General features: G+C 46.0%; 1 protein-coding gene across 4 annotated transcripts in view; it reads right to left on the reverse strand.

Moving 5' to 3' along the window:
* Positions 1 to 15,771, reverse strand: part of gart (phosphoribosylglycinamide formyltransferase) — an 82,702-nt gene that overhangs the window by 15,407 nt on the left and 51,524 nt on the right. For all 4 annotated transcript variants that reach the window (XM_030356149.1, XM_030356150.1, XM_030356148.1 and 1 more), the window contains 7 exons: positions 14,408 to 14,517; positions 13,285 to 13,483; positions 12,599 to 12,850; positions 10,974 to 11,126; positions 10,386 to 10,589; positions 9,857 to 10,036; positions 9,398 to 9,528 (listed from right to left, as the gene is read on the reverse strand). In XM_030356149.1, the coding sequence (XP_030212009.1) occupies positions 9,398 to 9,528; positions 9,857 to 10,036; positions 10,386 to 10,589; positions 10,974 to 11,126; positions 12,599 to 12,850; positions 13,285 to 13,483; positions 14,408 to 14,517 (1,229 nt within the window). The remainder of the gene's footprint in view (positions 1 to 9,397; positions 9,529 to 9,856; positions 10,037 to 10,385; positions 10,590 to 10,973; positions 11,127 to 12,598; positions 12,851 to 13,284; positions 13,484 to 14,407; positions 14,518 to 15,771) is intronic.

Raw genomic sequence — 15,771 nt, forward strand, 5'->3', positions numbered from 1 at the left:
GAACTCAATTAAATGAAGCCGTGCGTGTTACCTTGCAGCGCTGTTATCTTCCACTCTGTCTGGGGCATTAATTGTCGGCTCTCCGCTGCAAACCTTGCAACTTTTCCTTCGCTCGCTGTGCCGCCGCATCCGTCATCGCTCTCGGGCGTCCTGCTCGTTTCCATCCCCGTTCACCTCGGTTCCACTCCTCCGCAGGCTCCGCGTCATCACCCGGCACGTCCACAGGTATTCCCCTGGCTGTCAGGTCCTCCGCTGCCTCCCGCGCACTGTCGTAGGTCCGCACACCGTTTTTCCAATGGATTCTTATTTTCGTGAATGGGGTTTGGAAACGGATGGCTCTTTCTTTCAGGATCTTCTTGATATTTAGATACGTTTTTCGTTTTTGCACAATCTCAGTGGGGTAGTCGTGGTCAAAATTAATTATTTTGTCGCCCACCTGTAGCCCCTTCTTCTCCCAGACTTTCTGTAGGACCATCTCCTTGGTTTCAAATTGAAGGAAATTAACTACTATTGATCTCGGAGTGCCGCCTGGATTCGGTTTTCGTGTGAGAGCTCTGTGTGCTCCCTGAATTTGCAGATTGGTTCCGTCGGGTAACTTCAGCTCCTTTTTTAGCAACTTTCCCAGGTATTCGGCGACAGAGGCTCCTTCTGTGTCCTCGGGCAGGCCAAAAATCCTTACATTGTTCCTCCGTGATCTCGCTTCTAGGTCTGTTAGTTTGTCCTGCATCTGGCGTGTCTGCTTCACCACCTTAGCGAGCATGTCGCTCGCCCCTGCGTTACATTCTTCCAGCTCTGCTATGCGGGCCTGTGCTTCAGTTATGTCCGTTTTTTGCTCCTGTAATTCCTCATTGTTTTCCGTGAGCTTGTGGTCAATATCCTGTCTGAGATAGGCGATTTCCTGCTTTATTTCATTTTTAATTTCACTTTTAAGCTCGTCCTTGAATGTTTTCAGTTCGTTGTGGAATTGTTGCTTGAGCTCTCTTATATCCTTACCGATGCTAGCAAGCCCTTCTCAGTGTTTTAGCTTGGTCCATTTTCCCCGTTGCGTCACCCTCGTGTTCCATTTGGTTTTGTTCAATCTCTTCCAACGTACTGTTTTCCTGAGTTTTGTTCAAGTTTTTTGTATTTCTACGGCCTCGGCGTCCACCCATAACCCGCTTTATCTCATTTGTATGTCGAGTTGTTGAGTTTGAGTGGGTTTATTTGACCGACCCGGGCGAGCTCAAAACTAAGCGTCTTACCCGTCCGCCATCTTACCGGAAGTCCCGTTTCCCTTTACTTTATAACACAACATTAGCGGGATCTCGGGAGGAAAAGTAATGCTTAGCGAAATGCTAACCTTAGCTTAGTTGTTTGTTTACATTCGCTGTACAGCGCCGCGCAAACTGTGACTGGCTTGCTGCAGAGCGTGAGCATCTTGGGAATACCCGGTCAATATAATGGATATAATATGGAAACATAAGACAATCAATATTCGGTATTTGTTATGGATTTATTGTACAAATTCCCTGAAAGATGCACGTTCCAGGATGAATTGAAAAGCTCCCATAAGGGCTGAGATGGCAGAGGACAGCTGATTTGGAACGGAACAACAGCTGTTCGATTTCACAGGGAAAAACTAAGGAACTTCAACCTACTTGGGCCTAATTAACGTTCAAAAGCTATTAAATCTTCAACAAAAAAAAAAAAATCGGTTCCAGGGAGTATATAGGGATTATTAATGTTGTTTTCGATGGTGTTTTTTTCTGGAACGAGTATTTGAATATTCGCTCGGAAAAACCAACGAGTATTCGAAGCCTGAAAAATGGCATTCGGGCCAGCCCTACTGAAAAGTGAGTGTTTTTATTTTTTTTTCTCTTACTATCGTGGCATGTTAACTTCATAAAGACCATCTATCACTAACTGTGTGCTCAATGTACACAGTTAGTGTAAATTGAACAATACCACCTAACAGCCTACCGACACTTTCTGGAATGGGTCCTGCAAGGCGAGAGCTTGAGCAGAGGCTGTTGTGTCGTTTTACCTACTTGCGTCGTGCAGACCATCCGACTAAAATATCCAGCTCCAGACGGCCAGTACTGCGGGCACCAAGAAGCTGACGATGCTCAGGAGGAACTATAAGCTTCATTGTTACATATGTATTTGTTTATATTTCTTGAAATAAATGGCTCAAATTCACGTTGTTGTATTCCTTAGTTGTGTTGCTCCAAGTGTATATTCTAGAAATAATATTATTGGACGACCAACATTTCACAAGTGAAGCTACTAAGCTACTGTTGCCTTAGATAAAAACAATAGCAGAATAACGGTCATAAATCATTTTTTATAAAGTATTATAAGTCTAAATCAGTTACCTCCTCCCAAGTTTGTAATGTTGAACTTTGGTGCAGACAGATCAGGAGTTGCATTATATTTTTTATTCACAAATGAAAGAATTGTGTCATGGGTAGACAACATTTAAAATAAACAAGGCAAAACTAAATAAATTATAATATATGTACAGGGAGCATCTAAAAAGGCACTACTGGAGGTGTCCCAGAAGAGCAGAGTAGAGAGAGATGGAGTTGGGTTCTATGCAGACCTGCAAACTCCTCAGTAAAAAAGGTCAGTAAATCATCGGTGTAATGTTAGTTGAATCAAGCAAACAAATAGCTGTTCTTGCTCCAAAAAGCTTGACTTACCTCGAATTTAACAAAAGATAGTTCCTTCAAATTAGGGCTGTACGGTATGGACTAAAATGTATATCACGGTATGATTTGAGGCATAGACGGTAACGTTATTATATCACTGTATGTTAATTTTATCTTCTAATTTCGATATAAATGCCTCTGAAGGGGTAAAATACTGGAAAGGCAGAAAAAACGGCATAAAAAAAATTACAATCTTTTCAAAAAGTTTCTGCCATCTTTGAAAAACACAAATGTTTAATAGTATGGATTTATTTCTCCATTTGCTTGCGTACCTTGCCGTATAGTTTTGGCACCTCAATTTGGCTGAAGGGTGTGCGGGCATGTAACGCGTACCTGGGATCGAGTGTCTCTTTAAACCCCATTCTATCGACATTTTGAAAGGGAACCATGTCCTTAGACAGGTAAAGAGTGACGCCGTTTGTTATCGTGTTCCACCGCTGGCATTTTGTCGTAAGGACTGGCTTTCAAAATGCCTGTGGAAGCAATGTCTGATTGCAGAGACAGCTTCACGTTACCAGCGTCTGTCTCGTACGATGTGGAATGAGAGCTTGTGAAGGGACTATTGCGCAAGCAAGCAGGAGTGCTTGCTGCGCGCCTGCGTGCTTGCGCAATAGCATACTGCCTGAGAAGGCAGTATCGCTGTCAAATCTGTCCCTGGGAAAAAGTAACGTGGCGCCGAATTGAAAAAGGAACTACGTTTCGTTACCATATTTTCAGTAGTTGTACGTAACTTTACTTTTTACATGAAACAGTAGTTAGGTTACTGTATTAACGCGTTACTTACTTTGTTAAGCGTTACACACAACACTGTCTACCGGTCACATGGTAACTTCAAAATCCATACCGTAGCGCAAATTCACACTGGTGTACTTTCTATACCGTTTGTACAGTAGGCCTACACCCCTACTTCAAATTGACGTTAAGAGTTTCCATCAGACTCGCGCGGTAGCCAGGCGTCTCATCCAAAGGCGAGCTCAGTTGGCGTGGGTGCTTCAAGATTCTGAACCAAGTGCTGAGATTCCGATTGGCCCAGAGAAATGTAAATTATAACCATTATCGACTTCCGGCTTGGTGAAGCAGCATGTAGGTCACATTACTTTCAGCTCCTGCAGAGTTTATTTAATTTTGAAATTGTAGGCACTTTTTTCTCCCCCATCAGTTTTATTGAACTTTTATTTACCACATTTGGTTTGCTTTCCTGCCGTTATCATGCCCCCCAAGGCGAATAAAGGAAACGGCATTCAGCCTCACCTGCGGCCCGTTGCACAGACTCAATCCTCGCCCTCTCCTGAATCTCCGCCTCCGCTGAATCCACCGCGGGAAATTATGGATGTGGCTACGCTCAGAACTGAGGTTCTGTCGGCTCTCCGTGTGGATGTCGCGGCAATGTTCAAATTGGAGCTCCGGGAAGCCCTGGCTGAGACCCTCGGTTCAATTAAGACCGAACTCCTAGCCTTCAAAACGGAGCCCTCCTCCAGTCTGTCCGCCAGGATATTGCTAGCTTGAGGGGCACTGTAGCTGAGGTGGAGCTGTCCCTCTCTACCTGCACTGACGACATCCTGGCCCTCCAAGCCAAAGTGGAGCAATTAACACAGGAGGCGGCTAAAATGGAAAACAAATGCGATGACTTGGAATCGAGATCGTAGCGCCAGAATATCCGAATTATCGGAGTCCCGGAGGATGACCCCAATTCAGCATTCGCAGCTAATGTTTCCAAGCTGCTGATGGATGTCTTCTTGCTCTGGAAAGAGCCGTTAGTCGATAGATCTCACTGTACTCTGATGCCTAAGCCCGCACCAGGTGGCCGTCCCCGCGCCATTGTGGCAAGTCTAACCCTTCAGAAAGGCGAGAGAGATACAATGGATTAACCTGCGCAACATGTCCATCTCCGTGTTCCCGGACTACACTCCAAAGACGGCCCGGGCTTGCGTCGCTTTCACCGAGGTCCGCCACCTGCTATGAGACATCGATGAAGTCAGGTTTGGTATCCTCTTTCCTGCACGGCTTCGCATCACCTATGGTGGTGTACAGCGCGACTCACTTCCCCAGAGGAGGCTAAGACATGTATTAAAACACTGAATAAATAAAATCGCATAGCATGCTGTGAATTGCTGCAATCCTCGTTATCCAGTTCACTCTACAAAAGTCTTGGTGAGTTGTTGACTCTTTTCTTATAACCTATTTTATGCCTCCAGTTGTCACCTAATATTTTTGTTTACATTGGACGACTGACATTTGTTCAACTCTACTCATGGACAATTTCATACATTTGGTGGCTTTTGTAGCTGTAATTTATGTTTTTATGTTTCTATTTTTAACTGGATCTGATTGGAGTAGTTAACAATAGCTTACATGGATTTGTGTGCCAATATGTTCTCCCTAACGGTATAAATCACATGCCACTAGCAGAAAGTTACAGATGTAACTACGGTTCTATGAATCCTGGATGACCGGCAGAGGCGGTGCTTAAAGCACTGGATATATCCACCTTGCGCATGGACGGGATGGCGCCCATGGGCACATGGGCCGACAGATATGGCCTCCTTCTCCATGGGGACAGAGAGAGGAGGCATCGCTGCGACACCCTGACCTTCCTGTGGCTGTGCCACTTTGGGTCGAGATGGAGGCCGTTTAGCCACATCTGCAGTGGCCGCAGGGACAGCAAGCCAAGAGGCACCACAGTTGAGGCAGCTGTAAGTTTGCCCAGGAGCTGGAGGAACAGGATGAACGGCACCATCCTGCCACACTCGAAGAGGGGGAGGCGGAGGAGGATGTTGTTCACCCACCACGGTGACAGAGAGAGCCTCATGGCGTCTGAGTCCAGAACCATCCCCAGGTATGTGACCTGCTGGGATGGGTCCAAGAGACTCTTCAGCAGATTCACCGTCAGGCCCAGCCGGGCCGCGTGCTGAAGCAGCCGAGCCGTATCCCCGGCCACCTGAGACTGGGACGGTGCGCAGACCAGCCAGTCGTCCAAATACGGCAGGACCTTCATGCCCTGCTTTTGCAGGGGTGCGAGAGCTGCCGCCACAACCCTGGTGAATACCCTTGGAGAGAGAAAGAGGCCGAAGGGAAGTACCCTGAACTGGAAGTGCCGGCCGCGAAAGGCAAACCTCAGGAAGCACTGATGGTGTGACACAATCGGGACGTGGAAGTAAGCGCCCCTGGCAACCACCCGCCGTATGTCTGATGTGGTGAGCATGTGGAAGGGTAGTACCTTGAGGAACTGGTATAGTCCCCTCAGGTCGAGAATAGGACGGAATCCGCCGTCTTTTTTTGCCACGAGTAGAAACCTCTGGGGTAGAGCCGAGGATCCACTGGCTCGAAGGCGCCCTTGGCCAGGAGAGCGGACAACTCCTGACTCAGAGCTAAGCTGACGATAGTCATCTTGACCCGGCTGAAGGCTAGGGGCCGGCGTCAGAACTGCAATTCGTACCCTTGGGTTAAGGTGGAAACTACCCAAGGGTCTGAAGTACAGGCAGCCCACTAACTGAGCTGCTGCTTGGAAAAACACAGACCCCATGGGCCTAACGCCTGCCCCCTCGGCCTCCTGAGGCTCTGGGGGGGCGTTGGTTAGGCTGCGAGGCACGTGGCTGCCAGGGGGGGCGCTTAGGGGTCCGAAACCCCTCCGCGGGCTGTTGAACAGGCTGTTGAACAGGCCGCTGAGACCTCCGTAGGCCACTGGGTACTGAGGCTGAGGGCGCCGCTTGGGGACAAGGGGCCCCTAGGCCTGCTAGGAGCGGACATGCCCCTGTGGAGCCCAGATAGCTCCCGTCTGGTCTGCCTTGCCCGGGCAGCCCTCTCCAGTGCCTCCAGGGCAGATGCCCCAAAAAACTCCCCTGGTACCACTGGCACTGAGGACCTTCCTGCATGTCTCCGTCAGGGGTGATTGAGCCAGCCAAACTTGGCGGCGAGTCTGGACGAGGGTGGACATCGTGCGCCCAAATTCCCTCGACATAAGGGCAAAAGCCTGCAGTGAGGCATCGCTCAGACTCTGCAGTGCAGGCTCGACTCCACTCTAGTGGAGTGACCTCCCAAGTTTCATTCAATTGTTATTTCTGATCAGGCTCCTCTTAGTCTCAATATAAAACTTTCAGGCCAACCTCTTTTCTCCTCACCCTGGAGGTTTAACACTCTGCTAATGTCTGATGCTGCGTTCAACACCTTTATATTGTCCTCAATTGATGACTTTATAGCTATTAACAAAGACGACTCTTGTCTCTTACTCATAATTATTGGAATCGCTCAAAGCCTGTTTGCGTGGTCAAATTATTTGTTACTCAGCTCATCGCAATAAAACCTATAAGGCCAGGCTAAATTAACTCCTAACTAAAATCCGGGATATTGATGGACAAAATGCTATTAACCCATCCCAGAGTCTAGCGAAAGAGAGATATGATCTGCAGGCAGAGTTGGACCTCCTTACAACAAGCGACGCTGAGCGACTTCTAGAACGTTCTCGTGCTACTTATTATGAACATGGTGATAAGCCGAGTAGGCTCCTGGCTCATCAATTGAAACGTCAAACTACTTCTCGATTAATTCCATTAATTCCACTGGCGCAGTTGTGTATAAATGACATCTTTAGGGAGTTCTATATCTCCCTTTATGAATCAGAATCATCATCAGACACGACAGAAATGACTTCTTTCATCCAGAATCTTGACATCCCCAAAGTTGATCCCACTACTGCTAATGAGCTTGATGCACCTTTGAATTTGGAAGTAATTAAATCAACTATCAAAGCCATGCAAAACAATAAAACACCTGTCCCGATGGATTCCCAGTTGAGTTTTTAAGAAATTTATTAATAAGCTGGCTCCTCCTCAACTCTGTTTTTACCAAGTCCCTAGAACGTGGTTCATTGCCCCCAACTCTAACCCAAGCGTCAATATCTCTTCTGTTGAAGAAAGGAAAAGACCCTACCTCTTGCACCTCGTACAGGCCTCTCTCACTTCTTAATGTTGACGTTAAGATTTTAGCTTACAGCTTAGCAACTCGCCTTGAAAAGAAACTTCCAGTCATTATAGCAGAGGAACAGAATGGCTTCATCAAAGGGCGTCAGCTGTTTTTCAATGTCCGAGCACTTTGAAATGTAATTTTCTCTGGTCATTCGCCCTCAACGCCCGAAGTTGTTATTTCGCTCGATGCTGGGAAAGCATTTAATCGGGTAGAATGGCATTATCTTTTTGAAGTTCTGCAACAGTTTGGCATAGGGAACAGGTTTCATGACATTTCAAAATATCGATAACAGCAAACGTATATAGAACATAGCTAGTCTATCTATTGTTACATTGCCAACTTTGCTTATTCACTGCTGAGGAGTCGAGTATTAGAGTCGCCGGCACAACGCGCGTAGCGCGTTCAGTGTGGCCGTACCTTTAGAACAACATGCGACAAAATCATGCGAAAGAAGGCAGATTCACTTTGTAAACAGCAAACTTATATACAACTCCTATGAGATGTGGTGCTTTACTGCAAACGACTGAATCAGTGTGTGTTATCATTATCAGTGTGAGTCTTAGCTACAGGCAAATGCGGGTAGCGCTGCTAGTTGCAGACATCCCAGGCGGTTCGTCGTCATATGGAAAGGTAAATATCGATGGAATTGCGGCTCACTTCCATCCAAGGACATTGAATTTGACGTCTTCCGGCTTGAAATGGAGACTGCAAACCTTCTTTTGTTTAACGGCTTCCATGGCTGTGTCTTCTCCAAAATTTGGATGATTGAAAGCCCGTAGCCACTGTTTGGAACGCTCCAAATCTCTAGGTAGGAGATTAAAACTTACTGCTTGTCCTTTCCTTGTCCTGCTTGAACATCCCGGCACCATGCAAAAGTTCACCATTACGAAAGAAATACAAACGAGTAATGAGTTCACCAACTAATACTCTTCACTAGAAATGTTGTGTGAATTGATTTTCAAGCTGTCTCGCGGAATCAGCATGGTAGATGGAACCGCAAGGTCTCTGATAGGCGGAGTTCTAGATCAGTGGAAGCGACGTGCGAAGCTGTGCATCGTGGTGCATTGTGGGAGTTGTTGTCTTCAATCCACAAGCGCCAACAAGTCACTTTCTGCCTTTTCTCGGTCAAGACGGCGCCAAATTAGAAATTCATTTTATTATTCGACTACATATAGGACCCACCTCAATACATATTCATGTTTCCACCGGTGAAATTCCCCTTTAACCATGCATTTAAATCCTGCAACTTCAGCTGCAGCTGGACAAAATGGCTGAATTTAACAGTTTTTCATCCATCGCACTTGTCCACAAGTTCTCTACTTGTAACATGTTCTCTACTAATCACTCAGCGTCGCAATCTGTTAACATTTCTATCAATAACGTACTGACATTATTTATAATTATCCTTTGGGTGATAATAGGGGAATGGTATAGTCCACTTATACCCCAGTTAAGAACAAAAATTACATATGTCAAGTGACTTTAATCTATAATATTAAATGGGTTGTATCTGCTTAGTCAGCTGAAATGTTTATTTTATTCCACGGTGCATTGATCGTATTCTTTGGCCTTGTCAAGAAACCTCTGGTTGAGATTTTATTGTTGGAACGGTTGTTAATGTTGGATTTGTAGCGCATGTTGGATTTGAAGCGCATTTTGGATTTGTAGCACATTGATGTGTAACTGTTAAATCGCAGATCGCTCACAGGGTGTGTATATGCGTTAGCGCGCGTGTGTGTTTGTACCCTAGCTTGAATGCCGGCGAGCGTCGCCCTCTTTAGCCCCAGCACGCCGGGCCTGTTGGAGATGACCAGCACGATCTCGGCCGAGCTGGAGGGCAGCTTGGCCTGCTCGATCAGCGCCTGCAGATTCGTACCTGGACAAAATAGTGTGGCTATCTTTGTTCAAGGGCCAATAAAATATGGAACAGGAAGTGTAGCTGTGTTCATTCCATAATGAACACTATAATCATTCGGTGACAAAAATAAACATAAGATATTGGGCAACTCTTTAAAAGGTTTGGTGGTTTGGCATTGAGGATGCTTCTACCTTGCCTCAACTTCTTTGAATGCGTAACCGCCCCTTTAGAAAAATGTTAGCTACGAAGCTAACCTTTTTTAGCTCAGTCAGTAAAATGGAGCCAAACCATTGAGGTCACAAGATGCGAAGGCCGCAGCGCCTCATGCCCCTAGGAGAAAACTCACCCGTGCCAGAGATGAGGACGGCCACCCTCGTCCTTTTGCGCGGTTCGCCGGCGGCATCGCCGTGGCAACTGCCTCCACCGTTGTCAGGGCAACCTTCGCCCTGGACTGCTGCAACGTCAACCGAGGGGCCTGCGGCGCGGAGGCTCCGCTTCAGGTTACGCACTACCACAGGCTCCGTCCCTAAAAACAAGATGGCGTCATGATACATTACATGCATTATTACATTACATTATTTACACAGTTTTGATAGGGCAATATGTTAAGCGTCTTAAAGTGCCATATTAAGCGCTATATAAATTTCATTTATTATTATATTGTTATGATCAGTGTAGGACTTAAGCAGCTGATGCAAGGTGACGAGGTCAAGTTAGACGGCAGCATGCAGTGTTTCTTAACCGTAACAGGAATACAAAAAAGATCAAAAGGTTCTGCGTGTTTGGCTTCGCTCAAATTCTCTCCTCCCGTCACAAATACTCCAAAAGCCTTCATGTGTTTGTGTTCTACAGAGGAAACGGCGTCTCCTTCTCACCGGGTTGCTTGTGGGCCAGCGACCCCACGACCCAGGCCTCCTCCTGGGCTTGCAGCTGAAGCAGGACCCCCTGGGCGTCGGCGGTTGCCACCACCAGCACGGCGCCCAGGCCGCAGTTGAAGGTGCGGGCCATCTCCTCGTCGCTGATGTCACCGGCCTCCTGGAGCCAGGAGAACACGGGGGGGATGGACCAGCGGGACGCGTCTGTAGAACACACGCGAGCGCGCACACACACACACACACACACACACACACACACACACACACACACACACACACACACACACACACACACACACACACACACACACACACACACACACACACACACACACACACACACACACACACACAATCAATCGATCTGAGTGATTGATCGAGAACAAGAAAACGAATGCAAACACCAAGTTAGAAACATATATGAAAACACACACACATGATTATTGATTGGAAATAATAAATTCAATCAGAGTGATTGGTGAGCACACAGAAATTGTCGTAATTTGTATTACTTTATAAGAATCCTAAATTAAAAAAATTCGAACAAGTGCTTGATTGACAGTGTGCGGGGAGAGGTAGGGCTCTTGCCTAGATCAACTGCCAGCTCATTGGGCAGAACGCGGGGGATATTCTCCAAGAGCCCACCCCCTGTGATGTGGGCGTAGGCCTTCACCGCACCACTGCGCAGGATGGGCAGGAGCAGGCGGCTGTAAATCTTTGTGGGCGTGAGCAAAACCTCGCCTGGAAAACACACAAATAAAACAGAAGAATGCCTGGTTGTATTTTCATGAATAAAGTCGTTTAGGACATGCTTTTTCTGAAGCAACTCCTTTAAAAATATGTTTTACGGAAAGATTGCAGAGTTGTTACGAGAAAAACAGGGGATTTATTTTGAACTAAACCACCCTAAAGAAACATCCATTCCTTTTGCTTGCATTCTTCTCCACCTTTGAGAAGTCTTGCATCACATGCACTAGTAACGGACAAGGAGAGCTTGATCCCCAACCAATCCCGGCTAAGATGTGATAAGTAGTAGGATCAGTACGTTACCCTCAAATACTCTCGACTCCTCTCTCAAGCCATCTCGTCTAAAATACCATCATCTCAAATACTCTCCTCTACACTCAAAAATCTCCTCTAAAGACTCTTCCCTAAAACCCTGAACTCCTCTCCTCCCCTCTTAAATAATGAGGTCTCAAATACTGAAATACTCCCCTCAAACACTCTCCCTTCAAACACTGGACCGTCAAACACTCTCCCTTCAAACACTGAACCCTCAAACACTGAACCAGTTGTAAATTCCCTATTAGTTATATCGTATTGCATATATATATATACATATATATATATATATACATATATACACACACACACACACACACACACACACACATACATACATATATATATAATGTACATATTCTTATTTCTATTCAGGCACTTGGGACAGCCCAGGTAGCGCCGTAGGGTCCTTGAGTTTTACTAGGTGCACGGGGCTACGTCAAAGCTTGTTGCGCCGCGATTGCATAACCCGCCACGACAGAGAATAAGTTTGTGAAGAGGGAGTTTATACTGAAGGTCATATATTAACGTATATTTATGTAGGATAAATGTTAGATGCAGTCCGCAATTCTGTTCCACAGAGTGGCCGTGATTTTGTGTATTTCAGCTGGTTTCTGCTATTTTGTTTGTTGATTCACTCACTAATCGGGCAGCTAGTGTATAAGCCTGCACCTCGTGAAGACATTGCATACGTGTACGTCACTCTGCCGCGCCGTTGTCGCCTGTTATATTGCACTGTTAACTGTCATCAATGTTTACTGTTAACGTGTGTATGTGGAAGCAATTTATGCCAGTTATGTTTATATATTTATGGGATGTTGCTAAAGCCAGTTGTTTTAGTATGTAAATCTTGTAATAATTATTTGTCGGTTTTCTTATTCTGTCTCACAGAAAACCATTCATACATTTATTCATTCATTCCTTCATTCATTTGATTATTCATGTCATTCGTCTATTCAAGAAGTGTCTACTCTCTGACCGGAGTTGCCGTCTTGGATAAAGTGGTCCCAGCACACACACGTTCATTCTTCAATAGAACCCTGAACTGCTCTCCTCGAACCCTCTCCCCTCAAACCCTCTCCCCTTGTCTTAAAAACTGAACTTTTCCCTCCAACCCTCTCCTCTGTCCCCTTGGCGTTCCTCCTCCTCACCCAGGGTGCGTCCCGGCTCTCCGAAGGGTGCTGATGCCCCGTAGCCCAGCCCGGCACGGCCCATCACCCGGCGCACCAGGCTGAAGCCGTTGCTATGGACGCCGGAGGAGGCCACGCCCAGGAGGACGTCGCCGGCGGCGATGTCGGCCAGGCGGGGCAGCAGCGACGCCCGCTCAGCAGCGCCAACGCAGAACCCAGCCAAGTCGTACTCGCCGGGGCCGTAGGTGCCCGGCATCTCTGCCGTCTCACCCCCTGGAGAGAGGGAGAGGGACACACACACACACACACACACACACACACACACACACACACACACACACACACACACACACACACACACACACACACACACACACACACACACACACACACGGGGGGAGAGAGACAGAGATAGAGAGAATAGGAGAGAGTTTATTATTAAATAATGAAAATTAAACATATCAGCCAATTGGATACATAAAACGCCCGCACAGAGAATTCATATTTCCCATTTATTTTTTTTGAAAAGACAATGTAACTTTATCAGTTACACATGACCCGTTTATTGCTACTCTGCGGTTCCACTCCAACATTTTCAATCCAATGATCCACATTCAGCCCATGAGCAATCCAATTCTAGCCCGGCGTTTGAAACCAAACCCAATTAAAAAAGGTAACGAACGCCACTCGCTAATTGCTCCGCTCACCCAGCAGAGCACACCCGGCCAAACGACAGGCGGCGGCCACGCCCCCGATGACGGACGAGGCCACGCCCACGTCCAGGCTTCCGCAGGAGAAGTAGTCGAGGAAGAACAAAGGCTCCGCCCCCTGGGCAAGGACGTCGTTCACGCACATGGCCACCAGGTCCTGGCCCAGGGTGTCGTGCTTCCCGCACGCCTGGGCGACCTGACCCCCGGAAGACAGGAAGCTCTGCTTAGTCGTCATAGTAACACATACATGTTCAAATGAAAGTGCTCCCTCCCTCTTCCTCCCTCCCCCTCTCCGTTACTCCCTCTTCCACCCTGTTCCTCCCTCTCCCACCCTGTTCCTCCATTCCTCCCTCTCTGTTCCTCCTGCTCTCCCTCTTCCCCTCTCTCTCCTCCCTCTGTGTTCCTCCATTCCTCCCTCTCTGTTCCTCCCTCGTCCTCTGTACCTCCCTCTCTCCTCCTCCCTCTGGGGGAGGATGGGAAGAACGGAGAGCCCACTTCACACATCGTTCCCACTAAATGAATGCTAAATGACGGTTTGTAGTAGTCACACATGTAGCTACGTTCTGGAACATTTCCGTCATGGCATAGCAATGCCGGAATATGGGCCATGCGCCAGTCCAGCAGTTTCTCTTAGTATTTGATATATTGATTGCTTTTGTGTGTAAAGATTATTTTGTCAAATATGTCAAAAGAATGGCCTACCCTTGCTTTAAAGCAGTGGTTCTCAACTGGTCTGGCATTTGGACCTAGTTTTTCCCATGGTCATGATTAGGTCGACCAATTTTGTACAATTTAAACCAAGCAAATGACGGGCCAAAAAACGGGTTAGTAAACACAATCTAACAATGTCATCATTACCTTTTTTTACATAGATGAACATAGATTAACCAATAATTCCATGCATGCATTCAAAGCTCATTACTCTAGCAATAAAAAATAGAAGTAAAAAAAAAATATATATTATTAATATATATATATTTTTTTTAATATACATAATCTTTGGACCACACACTACTACCCACCAGTCGGGAAACACTACTTTAAAAAGGGACATATCTGGGCAATTTTCAACGGCTCAGTGCAAAGTGAATGGGAGTTAAAAAACAAATCGGCAGTGCACCTTCAGCTTCGTGCCCACGCCGTCCGTGCCGGACACCAGAATCGGGTCCACGAAGCCGGCCGCCTTCAAGTCAAAAACGCCTGCGAAACCGCCCAGCTCAGCGTTGCACCCTGGTCCCCAGAGAGAGGGGGTCGGAGCAGAGGCCCGTTATCCGTTAGGATGCTAAGCATTGAAATGACAATAACAGCGTGAAACGGCTCTCTAAAAAGTAATGCATCCTTTCCAAGTCACAATTTCTTCTTTGAAAATATATATTTTTAAATGCATTCTATTTTTTTAATTAATAAAAAAATTCAAACAAATATATTTTTTAATTGATTGTTATTAAATCACACATGGTTGCGTCTCTTGTACAGCGTTTTTTACTCAATATTTGGACATAAATTTGAAATACATACTTTCACGCAAATTAACATCTCCACTTAGATCTGTTCTTAATACAAGAGTTTCCGCACGTGCTCAACCTTTAGTTCTAATTAAACCCATAGCTATGATGCGGAAACCCCAGTCGATGATGTTTCTGATCACAGAATATAATAACATTTTGCCTATAATTTTACAACGTATAACATTTTGATTCACCTATTACGTCATGAAGCAAGCATAATCATTTTCTCCTTACATTATGAAGCAAGCATAATGATTTTCTACTTGTAAGCCATTTTCAAAAAATGTTGCCACATTTGTATATCAGGAGATTGAACTCTGAGGGTTACTCACACTTGATGTATATGCAGACATCGATGTCGTTTGGACATCAGTAGAATTAACGGGGAGTTTAGGGAGTTTGGCTTGCAATGGGCGGGATATGACGTAGGGGCTAAGTTCGCAAGAGGCGGGAGAAGTGTGGCTGCTGTCACTGTAGTTTGTTGATTTGAACATAGACAAAACGGAGGCAAAACGGGCAGACCTCATCGCGATCATCTTAAATGTTGCTAAAATGATGCATCATATATTCCGTTGCATCCACAAAATCTGAAGCATCGATTGATGAAAGATTGCATCATGAGTTAGAGACAAATAGAAGAAACGACGAAGGAGAAAGGCGTTGGGAATGACTACGTTACCGGAAAAAGAGAGCGTATTTCAAATTCTTTCAAATATAACTAACACTTGGGCAAATGTAGTGGATTTCTGTGTTTAACTGAGAAAACAGGGAGCGGAAGGACGGGACCCTATAAGAAGAAGTGGGGGTGCGAGGGCAAGTGTGCGGATTATACATTGGCTACCTTACTTGAGAGTTTAAGATGTTTATGTTATTTATTTTTTTACCAGAAGAATACATCATTGAGACTAAACATCTCTTCAAATGACCTGGCCAAGACAGGCAGCAGTAGCCTACAGTCACACAAAGCAGTTTTCTA

The sequence above is a fragment of the Gadus morhua genome, chromosome 5 (assembly GCF_902167405.1).
Source record: "Gadus morhua chromosome 5, gadMor3.0, whole genome shotgun sequence".
NCBI classification, from domain to species: domain Eukaryota; kingdom Metazoa; phylum Chordata; class Actinopteri; order Gadiformes; family Gadidae; genus Gadus; species Gadus morhua.